This window comes from Oncorhynchus clarkii, chromosome 25 (assembly GCF_045791955.1).
Source record: "Oncorhynchus clarkii lewisi isolate Uvic-CL-2024 chromosome 25, UVic_Ocla_1.0, whole genome shotgun sequence".
In the NCBI taxonomy this organism is placed as follows: domain Eukaryota; kingdom Metazoa; phylum Chordata; class Actinopteri; order Salmoniformes; family Salmonidae; genus Oncorhynchus; species Oncorhynchus clarkii.
The window spans coordinates 9,578,542-9,591,003 of record NC_092171.1 but is presented as its reverse complement, the minus strand read 5'-3'; the positions used below and the strand labels follow the sequence as shown (position 1 = coordinate 9,591,003).

The 12,462-nt window shown below is 45.5% G+C and overlaps 1 protein-coding gene across 5 annotated transcripts in view; it reads left to right on the top strand.

Moving 5' to 3' along the window:
• The window catches only part of LOC139384168 (kinase D-interacting substrate 220a), a 97,274-nt gene that overhangs the window by 35,926 nt on the left and 48,886 nt on the right, over positions 1-12,462 (top strand). For all 5 annotated transcript variants that reach the window (XM_071128872.1, XM_071128871.1, XM_071128869.1 and 2 more), the window contains exons 20-23: positions 4,519-4,759; positions 5,136-5,224; positions 7,357-7,501; positions 7,647-7,809. In XM_071128872.1, the coding sequence (XP_070984973.1) occupies positions 4,519-4,759; positions 5,136-5,224; positions 7,357-7,501; positions 7,647-7,809 (638 nt within the window). The remainder of the gene's footprint in view (positions 1-4,518; positions 4,760-5,135; positions 5,225-7,356; positions 7,502-7,646; positions 7,810-12,462) is intronic.

The following is a 12,462-nucleotide window of genomic DNA, read 5'->3' as shown; positions in this document are numbered from 1 at the left end:
TGGAACGCCGACTGCGAGCCAGGCCTAATCGCCCAACATCAGTGCCCGAACTCCGCAGCAAAGTTCCAACATCTGGTGGAAAGCCTTCCCAGAAGAGTGGAGGCTGTTATAGCAGCAAAGGGGGGACCAGCTCCATATTAACGTCCATGATTTTGGAAGGAGACGTTCGATGAGCAGGTGTCCACATACCTTGAGCCTTGTAGAGTATTTAGCCTCACAATGAAATGTTTTACCATTTTCTTTTCAGGACAGCTAGGGATACAAGTAGAACACAAAACAATTTGATAAACAGTTGCATTCATGAGTTTTATGGACAAATGTCAATATAAAAAAGTCAGCCAAAGCAAGAAATTGTACAAACAAATTTACATGAATGCTTTAAGTACAGAAATGGTTTGCTCAATGGGAAATGAATATCCGACTAGTTAGTGACAACTGTTTGGAATGTTGAGTTTGTGACAGCAACTATGTGAGATCTATTACAGTATTATAGACACTATGTCCTGGGATTTCCTATGTTCCTCTAACGAATCTTGTGTAGCTTGTGAGCGTCATAGAGCACAACATGCTACATGTTCGTTAGAGTCTGTAGCTTAATAGTTTGTAGCCGAAACCATTCGGACTCTACTAGATGTTTTGGTAAAAAAGACCCGGCCCGGGCCCCTTCGGGATCTGCCCTTGTCTCACAAACACTGCTCTAGTTCAGCCCTCGTTAATCCCACAGATCATTGGAGAAATAGACAAATCCACTGGTCCAACCTAGAAGTCTGTAGCTCAAACACACAATGTTTAAAAGGGGTTAGAAGTGCAAAATGCGCCGGCATTACAGTGGGACTCATTGGGTTAAAATAAATAGATTTGGTAGATCACTTTTCATTATTTTGACCTCCCCACATTATAATTGGAAGAGGAAGTGCAAACTCTAACATAGCCTATAAGCTCGGATGGTGACTCCAAACACATTTTCACTAAGAGAGGCTGCTTAGCTGGTTAAACAGTGGTTAGCCATGTGTTAGCCAAAACTTAATTTCCCAGTCAAGAAAGCTTACCAGCAGCCTGCGGCACTATAGCTTTTAATGCAAACTATTAAGAGCTACAGTGCATTTGAAAAGTATTCAGACCGCTTGACTTTTTCCACATTTTGTTTCCGTTACAGCCTTATTGTAAAATTGATAAAATTAATTTTCCCTTATCAATCTACACACAATACCCCATAATGACCAAGCAAAAACAGGTTTTGACATTTTTTGCAAATGTATTAAAAATAAAAAAACGGATACCTTATTTTCATAAGTATTCAGACCCTTTGCTAAGAGACTCGAAATTGAGCTCAGGTACATCCTGTTTCCATTGACCATCCTTGAGATGTTTCTACAACTTGATTGGAGTCCACCTGTGGTAAATGCAATTGATTGGACATGATTTTGGAAAGGCACATACCTGTTTTATATAAGGTCCTGCAGTTGACAGTGCATGTCAGAGTTAAAACCAAGCCATGAGGTCGAAGGAATTGTCCGTGGAGCTCTGAGACATGATTGTGTCGAGGCTCAGATCTGGGGAAGGGTACCAAAACATTTCTGCAGTTTTGATGGTCCCCAAGAACACAGTGGCTTCCATCATTCTTAAATGGAAGAAGTTTGGAACCACCAAGACTCTTCCTAGAGCTGGCTGCCTGGTCAAACTGAGCAATCTGGGTAGAAGGGCCTTGGTCAGGGAGGTGACCAAGAACCTGATGGTCACTGACAGAGCTCCAGAGTTCCTCTCTGGAGGAAAGACAACCATCTCTGCAGCACTCCACCAACCAGGCCTGTATGGTAGAGTGGCCAGACGGAAGCTACTCCTCAGTAAAAGGCACATGACTTCCTGCTTGGAGTTTGCCAAAAGGCACCTAAAGACTCTTTGGCCTGAATGCCAAGCATCACATCTGGAAGAAACCTGGCACCATCACTACAGTGAAACATGGTGGCAGCATCATGCTGTGGGGATGTTTTTCAGCGGCAGGGATTGGGAGACTAGTCAGGATCGAGGAAAATATGAACGGAGTAAAGTACAGAGAGATCCTTGATGAAAACCTGCTCCAAAGCACTCAAGACCTCAGACTGGGGGAACGGTTCACCTTCCAACAGGTCAATGACCCTGAGCAGACAGCCAAGACAATGCACGAGTGGCTGCGGGGCACGTCTCTGAATGTCCTTGAGTGGTCCAGCCAGAGCCCAGACTTGAACCTGATCAAACATCTCTGGAGAGACCTGAAAATAGCTGTGCAGCTACGCTCCCCAACCAACCTGACAGAGTTTGAGAGGATCTGCAGAGAAGAATAGGAGAAACTCCCCAAATACAGGTGTGCCAAGCTGGTAGCATCGTTCTAAGAAGTCTGTAATCGCTGCCAAAGGTGTTTCAACAAAGTATTGAGTAAAGGGTCTTAATACTTACAGCACCAGTCAAAAGTTTGCGGACACCTACTCATTCCAGATGTTTTATTTTATTGTTTTCTACATTGTAGAATATTAGTGAAGACATCAACTATGAAATAACATATGGAATCATGTAGTAACCAAAAATGTGTTAAATAAATCTAAATATATTTTAGATTTTGGATTCTTCAAAGTAGCCACCCTTTGTCTTGATGACAGCTTTGCACACGCTTGGCATTCTCTCATCCAGCTTCATGAGGTAGTCACCTGGAATGCATTTCAATTAACAGGTGTGTCTTGTTAATTTGTAAAATTCCTTTCCTTAATGCATTTGAGCCAATCAGTTGTGTTGTGACAGGTTAGGGGTGGTATACAGAAGATAGCCCTATTTGGTAAAATACCAAGTCCATATTATGGCAAGAACAGCTCAAGTAAGCAAAGAGAAACGACAGTCCATTACTTTACTTTAAGACATGAAGGTCAGTCAATATGGAAAATATCAAGAACTTTGAACGTTTCTTGAAGTGCAGTCGCAAAAACCATCAAGCGCTATGATGAAACTGGCTCTCATGAGGACCGCCACAGGAAGGAAGACCTAAAGTTACCTCTGCTGTGGAGGATAAGTTCATTAGAATAACTGCTTGTATCTCAGATTGTAGTCCAAATAAAGAGGATAAGTTCATTAGAGTTAACTGCACCTCAGAAATTGCAGCCCAAATAAATGCTTCACAGAGTTCAACTAACAGATACATCTCAACGTCAACTGTTCAGAGGAGACTGCGTGAATCAGGCCTTCATGGTCAAATTGCTGCAAAGAAACCACTTCTAAAGGACAACAATAAGAAGAAGAGACTTGCTCGGGCCAAGAAAACATGAGCAATGGACATTAGACCGGTAGAAATCTGTCCTTTGGTCTGATGAGTCCAAATTGGAGATTTTTTGGTTCCATCTTCCGTGTCTATGTGAGACTCAGAGTAGGTAAACGGATGATCTCTGCATGTGTGGTTCCCACCGCGAAGCATGGAGGTGTGATGGTGTGGGGGTGCTTTTCCGGTGACACTGTTATTTATTTAGAATTCAAGGCACACTTAACCAGCATGGTTACCACAGCATTCTGCGGCGATTCACAATCCCATCTGGTTTGAGCTTAGTGGGACTATCATTTGGTTTTCAACAGGACAATTACCCAAAATACACCTCCAGGCTGTGTAAGGGCTATTTGACCAAGGAGATTGATGGAGTGCTGCATCATCTGGCCTCCACAATCACCTGACCTCAACCCAATTTGAGATGGTTTGGGATGAGTTGGACCGCAGCGTGAAGGAAAAGCAGCCAACATGTGCTCAGCATATGTGGGAACTCCTTCAAGACTGTTGGAAAAGCATTCCAGGTGAAGCTGGTGGAGAGAATAGCAAGAGTGTGCAAAACTGTCATCAAGGCAAAGAAAGGGTGGCTACTTTGAAGAATCTAAAATATATTTACATTTGTTTAACACTTTTTTGGTTACTACATGATTCCGTATGTGTTTCATATTTTTGATGTCTTTACTATTATTCTACAATGTAGAAAATAGTTTTTTTTTAAATTAAAAAACCTTGTTGAGTAGGTGTGTCAACTTTTAACAGGTATGTAAATGTGATACTGACATTTAATGTATTTGAACATTTTTCAAAACCCCTGCTCCCGGGGTCTGAATTCTTTCTGAATGCACTGTATATTCGTGGGTGCTTTTTCAAGGCCTATGTCAGAGGGCCGCAGACCCCGGTTGAATACCCCTGATTTAGAGAGACAACTAGTAGGGAGGCCCCCTATTTGAATTGCTGTTGCATGTCCTCTTTAGAAACAGAATGTGATCAACAGATATGTGACCCACAAACTCAACCTAACAAGATACTGCAAATTTTAGCCACAGTTTACAGATATTAACAAGTTGATGTCAAGTTTTCTGTTCCCCAGTTGTGTGTATATGACCACACTATGAATCTGACACAAGGTTCACCCTCAAATGATTTCAGACTTTTATCATCCCAATAAGTTCACTACGGATGAGCAGTAGTGGATGAACCCAGGTCTAAATCCTCCTCCTATTCCCCTCCTCCACCAGGTGAGGGTGTTGTTCTCCAAAGGCCCCTTCATCTCCATCTTTGCCAGCGACCCCCACATCATCATCAAGGCCATCAACCAGAACCTGAACAGCGTGCTCAGGGACTCCAACATCAACGGCCACGACTACATGAGGAACATCGTCCACCTGCCTGTTTTCCTCAACAGCCGGGGGCTAAGCACGACCAGGAAGCTGTGCACGGCCGCCCCCACCTCCAACGGAGACCTGGCCAACCCTGAGGGTACGCAAGACATATGCACGGCGTGTGTCACACAAACATGAAAATGCGCACACACACACACACACACACACAGGCCAGTGTTTCTTAATCCTGGTTCTGGGGACCCCAAAAGGGTGCACATTTTTGTTTAGGGTGCATCAATTTGGGTCCCGTGGACCAGGATTAGGAAACACTGACATAGGCATAGAGTAGACATGCACGCACGCACACACACACACACACACACACACACACACTCGCGCATTCTGACTTGCTGTAGGAAATGGTAATAATTTATTGTGAATAGATTGCTTCTTTACATTAGATGTTGTGATGAGACGTCCCTGATGGTACTGTCTCTCGTTTTATCTCTCCTTTTCCACTCCTCTCTTCACAGGATGGCACGAGGAGATGGACAGGAACCTGTCCTCCAACAGTCTGGGGGACCAGGCCAAGTTTGGCAGCAAGACGGCCCTCAACCGCAGGGTAAACTCATTCAGCCAGCCAACCCTCTCCATGCCCAGGCTGGGCCATAGATCTACCTGCAGAGGTCCTGTAGACCGGCAGAGTTCTGGCACAAAGACAAGTGATGCAACAAGGAACATAAGGAGATTGGGCGCCTGTGCGGGCAATGAAAGCACAGTAAACGCATCAAAATGTTGCCCCTGAAGTGGTTTTTCTGCTTCTTTTCCCATAGACACAGCTAGAGAAGACTAACATAGAAAGGGTGAGATAATGCACTTAAACCCACAGGCCCGGGGGTGTAGCTAGCTTCCTCTCGCCTTGCGGTGAACATAGTGGAGAGGGGTGGAGGAGGTCGGGAGCAAAAGAGCCTGTCTCCATCGCCGAGGAGTCTCTGCCTGGTAATTGATGTAATGTCTGTTTATCCTTCCTGCTGCGATGCCACACTGCCTAATGACAGGGAGGAGCAGCAGTGTGTCCCAGTGACAAAACGCTGGCATCGGTGGCTGCTGGCGGGAGGCTAAGTGGCCCTGCCTGCTTCCCCCTGCGAGGACCCCGTTTTGTTTGTTTATCTGTTTGTTTGTTTGGGTGTCTGATTTATTTGCCTGGTTTTTTTTTTGTCTTTATTTTCCTTGGGTCCCTTTTTTTATTTCGGCGCCCACTTCTTTTTGTTTGCCCTCTCTGGCGGTTTCTTGGCTGCCAAGAAGGCAGTGAGTGGGTCTCTTTAGAAGTGGAGCTAAGAAGGATTGGAAGGAGAGAAAAAGCTCTCTGTCTCTTGGCTACTTAATTGCGGAGTTGTGGATCTTTAGCCTTCCAAGATGGCAGGGGAGGGGAAGTGAGGGAGGAAGGCCAGGCGAGCTCAGGCTTGTAAACAGTACTTTGGCGCTGTGCTCTGGGCTGATGTGAGCTCAAAGTAAGTTTGCTTGTTTGGAGGAAATATCCCAACTCTTACAGCAGCTTTTCAACAGTCAGAGTTCAACCATTTCTCCTGATTGTCTGGTTATACAGTCAAACTTTCACCAATCATATTTCACTCTTTGAGCATGTCCAATGCATCTACGTAAGGATCAAAGGAGAGCCAATCACCTCCTTACTGAACCAATACTGGCTATACACTCTCTCCCTACCAGTGAGGTCGTCACAAGGCAGGCATTAAGTCCACATCACAGTCCGCTTAGTGGCTGGTGGTGGCGTTCTTAGTGGCTGGTGGTGGCGTTCTGAGTGCTTGTGGCCTGATGAACGCTCTCCTATTTCCAGCATTGCTGCACCGTTTGGCAAGCAGCACCTATTGTGGTCCTCCAGACAGCATTCCACTCATTCTGGACTCGCAGACAATCCAGAAAAGAGGTGAGATGTAGTCTCAATACACAGTTCAGTCTTTGCTTGAGACACACACACACACACACACACACAACCCTGTGTGGAACCCAGGAAGCGTGGCGGTGGCTATTGTAACAGCTAGTGGGAATCCGAATATCAAACTTTGACCCAGCTGTGTAAGGACAGTGACTGTGGACAGCTGATGCCTCTGTCTTGGTAGCGCACAGTGTATATCCCTGCGTCCAGCCCTGGCCCATTCCCTGTCGAGCTCAACTGAGATCTCCAGTCGGTTAATTGGGCCCAGTATGTGTGTTGGTGGGTATGGGATGGGTGTTGGGAAAACGAGGATGGAAGGAGGAAGAGACGGGACGGGACGAGAGGTCACGCACCCAGGGAGCCGCTTGTCGCAAGGTGGACGGCACGCCACGGGGGGATGTCATCATGAGACTGCCACAGAACTGTCACGCGGTCATGTGAACTGTAGGACACAGGACAGGTTAAACGAGGCCAGTACTTACTGTAAATAAATGTTACTATCATTTTGATGTGTGAAGCAAACACATAATATACTCTCTGTGGCCAGTTTATTAGCTATACCACCCCGTTCACAAAAATGGTTCGCTCTTGCAGACAGTGAGTCATGTGGCCGTGGCTTGCGATATAAAGCAAGCAGACAGGCATCGAGGCATTCAGTTACTGTTCGATTGAACGTTAGAATGGGCAAAACGAGTGACCTAAGCAAAAATGACTTACTGACTGGTTTGTGGAAAGACCAAGGGCTAATCCAAGTATAAACATGAGGTATTGTGTGTGTGTGTGTGTGTGTGTGTGTGTAGGACACGTACCGCAGGAGGCAGATGCAGAGGACTGTTACCAGACAGATGTCCTTTGACCTGACCAAGCTGCTGGTCACCGAGGACTGGTTCAGTGACATCAGCCCCCAGACCATGAGGAGGCTCCTGAACATCGTCTCTGTCACAGGTAACACATCACCTATTCGATTACCTTTATATCACCCAAGGGGGAGAGTCGACTACTCCCAGCATGGCACTTATTATCGGAAGGGGAGTAGTAGGCGTTTCAACCAACATACCAAACGTCACTTCTCATTGGTCCATATTTCCAGGACGTCTGCTGAGGGCCAATCAGATCATCTTTAACTGGGACCGTCTGGCGTCGTGGATCAACCTGACGGAGGAGTGGCCTTACAGGACCTCCTGGCTCATCCTCTTCCTGGAGGAGACCGACGGCATCTCAGACCAGGTCCCCCTGAAGACCATCTATGAGAGGTACGCACACACACATCTGCACTCAAACAAGCACGCATGTACAGGAAGACGCACACACAAGCAGACGGGCACACAGGCAGACACTCACTTTTTAGACTCTTTCCGAAAGGTTATTTTTGCTCCACACACGCACGCCTCAAATAATCGAAGATGAATAATGAAATGTGATGTCAAAATCATGTTGACCAGCAGGTGGCAGCAGATGATCTTCCATTTCCACTTCCAGTACGTCATACAGGAAGGAGTAAGTCCCCTATAGGCTTCTGTGAGCCTACAGCCTAAATAGATCGTTGTATTCAGATCACGCAGGGAAACGCATGGAAGTAAGAAGTAGCATATCATTATTCATCTGTTGATTTTAATTGATAAAGTGTTAGAAGCACAGCCAGTGCTGGTTTAACTAGGCATGAGAGTGTGGATAAGGGGGAGGGAATCAGCACATAGTCTGAGTCATTAGGATTGCTGCTGTTCTGCCCCAATAGTTGGCCTTTAAAGGTTGCACTCTGCCACTCTATCACAATACACTAGCGCCCGGGAGTCCCGGGGCGCTGAAGTGTCACCAACACTCAGTGTCACATAGTCATCGTTACCATCCCTATCCTTCACATAGTTTCTGGATGAATAAATGGCTTTGGACAAATATGTGAGGCAGCAATGAGCCGGTAATATACTTGTGCAATAAAAGAGCTCCTTAGCACAGAGCTTTACCTGGGTATTGGGTAGGTATCACCTGAAATGGCTTCTGCAATGGCAGTTTGTGATTGAAGGAAGCCCCAAACGAACATGGATGCCAGGATGAGCTGAGCAGCCCTTATCTGGAGAGACATCTCCTCATTGATAATGCTGAATCGCCTCTTTCCCTTTCCTCCTCTTTCTTTCTCTTTCTTTCTCTCTCCCCCCTCTCTCTCTCTCTCTCTCTCTCTCTCTCTCTCTCTCTCTCTCTCTCTCTCTTTCTTTCTCCCCCTATATCTCTCTCTTCCTCCTCTTTCTTTCTCTCTCTCCTCCTCTCTCTGTTTCTCTCTCTCCCCCCTCTCTCTGTTTCTCTCTCTCCCCCCTCTCTTCTTCTCTCTCTCTTTCTCTCCTCTCTCTTTCTCTCCTCCTCTTTATCTCTTCCTCTCTCTCTCTTCCTCGTTTTCTCCTCCTCTCTCTTTCTCCCTCTTTCTTAATGTTTCTCTTTCTTTCTCTCTTCCTCTCTTTCTCTCTTCCTCTTTCTCTTTCTTTTTTTATCCCTCTTTCTCTTTCTATTTCTTTCTTTCTCCCTCTCGCTCTCCATCTCTCTCTTTCTCTCCCTCTCTCCTCCTCTCTCTTTCTCTCTCCTCCTCTTTCTATTTCTCTCTCCCTCTCTCCCTCTCTCTTTCTCTACTCTTCTCTCTCTCTCTCTCTCTTTCTCTCTTCCTCTCTCTTTCTCTCTTCCTCTCTCTCTCTTTCTCTATTCCTCTCTCTTTCTTTCTCTCTCTCTCTCCTCCTCTCTTTCTCTTTTTTTCTCCCTCTCGCTTTCTCTTTCTTTCTCTCTCTCTCTCTCTTCCTCTTTCTCTTTCTCTCTTCCCCTCTTTCCTCTCTTTCTTTCTAGCTCTCCTCTATCTCTCTCTTTCTCTCTCTCTCCTCCTCTCTTTCTCTTTTTTTCTCCCTCTCGCTTTCTCTCTCTCTCTCTCTCTCTCTCTCTCGCCTCTCTCTCTCTTTCTTTCTCTCCTCTCTCTCTCTCATTGTCTCTCTTTCTCTCCACCTCTCTCACCTCTTTCTCTTTCCTCCTCTTTCCTTCTTTCTCCTTCTCTCTCCTTCTTTCTCTCTCCTTCTCCTTCTCTCCCTCTCCTTGTCTCTCTCTCACCTCTTTCCTCTATCCTTCTCTTTCGCTCTTTCTCTCCTTCTCTCTCTCATTCTCTCTCACTCTCTCCTTCTCTCTCACTCTCACCTCTTTCTCTTTCCTCCTCTTCTTTTCTCTCTCTCCTCCTCTTTCGCTCTTTCTCTTTTTTCCCTTTCTCTCTCTCTCTCGCCTCTTTCTTTCTCTCTCGCTCCTTATCTCTCTCGCTCCTTATCTCTCTTGCTCCTTCTCTCTCTCACTCCTCTCTCTCGCCTCTTTCTCTCTCCACTCTCTCTCTCACCTCTTTCTCTCTCGTTCTCTTTCTCTCCTCTCTCGCTCTCCCTCTCCTTATCTCTCTTTCTTTCCTCCTCTCTCTCTCCTCCTCTCTCTTTCTCTCCTCCTCTCTTTCTCGTTCTTTCTCAATTCAATTCCCTTTCTCTCTCATCTCTCTCTTTCGCTTTTTCTCTTCCCCTCTCTCTCGCCTCTTTCTCTTTCCTCCTCGCTCACCTCTTTCTCTTTCCTCCTTTCTTTCTCTCTCTTTCTCTTCCCTCCTCTCTTTCTCTCCTCCTCTCTCTCTCTCGCCTCTTTCTCTTTCCTCCTTTTTCTCTCTCTTTCTCTTTCTCTCTCCCTCCTCTCGCCTTCTCTTTCTCTCTTCCTCTCTCCTTCTCTCTCTTCCTCTCTCACTCTCCTACTCTTTCTCTCTCTTCTCCCCTTTCTCTCTCTCCTCCTCTTTCTCTCTCTCCTCCTCTTTCTCCTCCTCTTTCTCGCGCTCTCCTCCTCTTTCTCTCACTCTCCTCCTCTCTCATTTTCTCTCTTCCTCCTCTTTCTTTCTCTGTCTCTCTTCCTCTCTCCTCCTCTTCCTCTCTCCTTCTGTCTCTCCCTCTCGCTCTCTTTCTCTCTTCCTCTCTCCTTCTCTCTCTTCCTGTCTCTCTCCTTCTCTCTCGCCTCATCTCTTTCTCTCTCTTCTCCCCTTTCTTTCACTCCTCCCCTTTCTCTCTCTCCTCCTCTTTCTCTCTCTCCTCCTCTTTCTCCTCCTCTTTCTCGCTCTCTCCTCCTCTTTCTCCTCCTCTTTCTCGCTCTCTCCTCCTCTTTCTCTCACTCTCCTCCTCTTTCTTTCTCTCTCCTCCTCTTCCTCTCTCCTTCTCTCTCTCCCTCTCGCTCTCTTTCTCTCTTCCTCTCTCCTTCTCTCTCTTCCTCGCTCCTCCTTTCTTTCTCTCTTCCTCTCCTTCTCTCTCTTCCTCTCTCCCTCTCTTTCTCTTCCTCTCTCCTACTCTTTCTCTTCCTCTCTCCTTCTCTCTCTTCCTCTCTCATTCTCTCTCTTCCTCTCTCCCTCTCCTCCTCTTTCTTTCTCTCTCTTCCTCTCTCCTCCTCTTCCTCTCTTTCTCACACTCTCTTTCTCTCTCTCCTTCTCTCTCGCTCTCCTTTTCTTTCTCCCTTGCGCTCTTTCTCCCTCTCTCACTCTCTCCATCTTTCTCGCTCTCACTCTCTCCATATTTCTCCCTCTCTCTCTATCCTCCTCTTTCTCTCTCTCTCTCCTCCTCTTTCTCTCTCACTCACTTCCTCTCTCTCTCTCTCCTCTCTCTCTCTTTCTCTCCCTCTTCCTCTCTTTCTCTCTCCCTCTCTCCTCCTTTCTTTCTCTTTCTCTCTTCCTCTCTCCTCCTTTCTCTCTTCCTCTTGCTCTCTCCTCCTCTTTCTCTCCCTCTTTCTCACTTCCTCTTTCTCTCTCTCTCTCTCTTCATGTCTTTTTATGTCTGCCGGTTTCTATTGCGAATTGGTGGTCACTCAGCCTGTACTTGGTAAGGATCTGCCTCTGCTTCGTATCTCTGACAGAGTAGAGATAATCAGCCAATTCGTATTCTCTGTTTTTGGTCAGATGGCAATTTAGTCAGCTTTGGGATTTTGTTTAGTTTTTCCAAATTTGTAAATATGAGTCCTTTTCATTGGTTCATGATTTTGTTTATTGGAATTCTTTCTTTTGAAAAAGTGCTGTTGTCAGCTTGGTTTGTTAGGTCCAACACCAGCTGACTGAGAGGGCTCATTTCTGGGCTCAGCTCTTGGTTTTGAAGTGCTTTAAATTGCAGACTTGAATTTGTACTTGAATTCAGATGTAGCCAACATGTTGATGATCTTTTCTGTATTTTCTTTACAACTGGAAAGCAGCCCAATTCTGCATTACATGCATTAGTTGGTGTATTTCTCTGGACTTGTAGAATTTTCAGACAGAATTCTCCATGTACGGGCTTCAATTGGATGTTTGTCCCTCATATTAATGTCCAGTTTATTGAGTGGCCCCCAAACTTCACTGCCTTAAAGAGCTATTGGTAGGATTCCACTGTCAAATATTTTGGTCCAAATTCTAATTGGGATGTTGATATTGAATATTTTCATTTTTATTGCACACAATGCTCTGCGGGCTTTTTCTTTGAGTGCATTCACTGCCATATTAAAGTTTCCCGATGCAGATCTGGTCAGACCAAGGTACGCACATTTTTTTTGTGTGTTCGATTATGGTGTTGTTCAGGGTGAATTTATATTTGTTTCTGACATCTGTTTTTTTTATATATTTTTTTAAATTATGATTTATTAATTTTTTCTGCCAGGGCCCAATTATGTCAGTATTGCTCTAGAATATTAAGGTTCTGTTGAAGACCTTCTTTGGTTGGTGATAGAAGTACCAAGTCATCAGCATATAGCAGGTATTTGACCTCTGTGTCAAATAGTGTGAGTCCTGGGGCTGGAGATTGGTCCAACATGTCTGCTAATTCATTGATATAAATGTTGAAAAGATTTGGACTCAAACTGCAGCCTTGTCTCACACCTCGACATGGTGCAAATAATTCTGTTCTTTGGTTTTT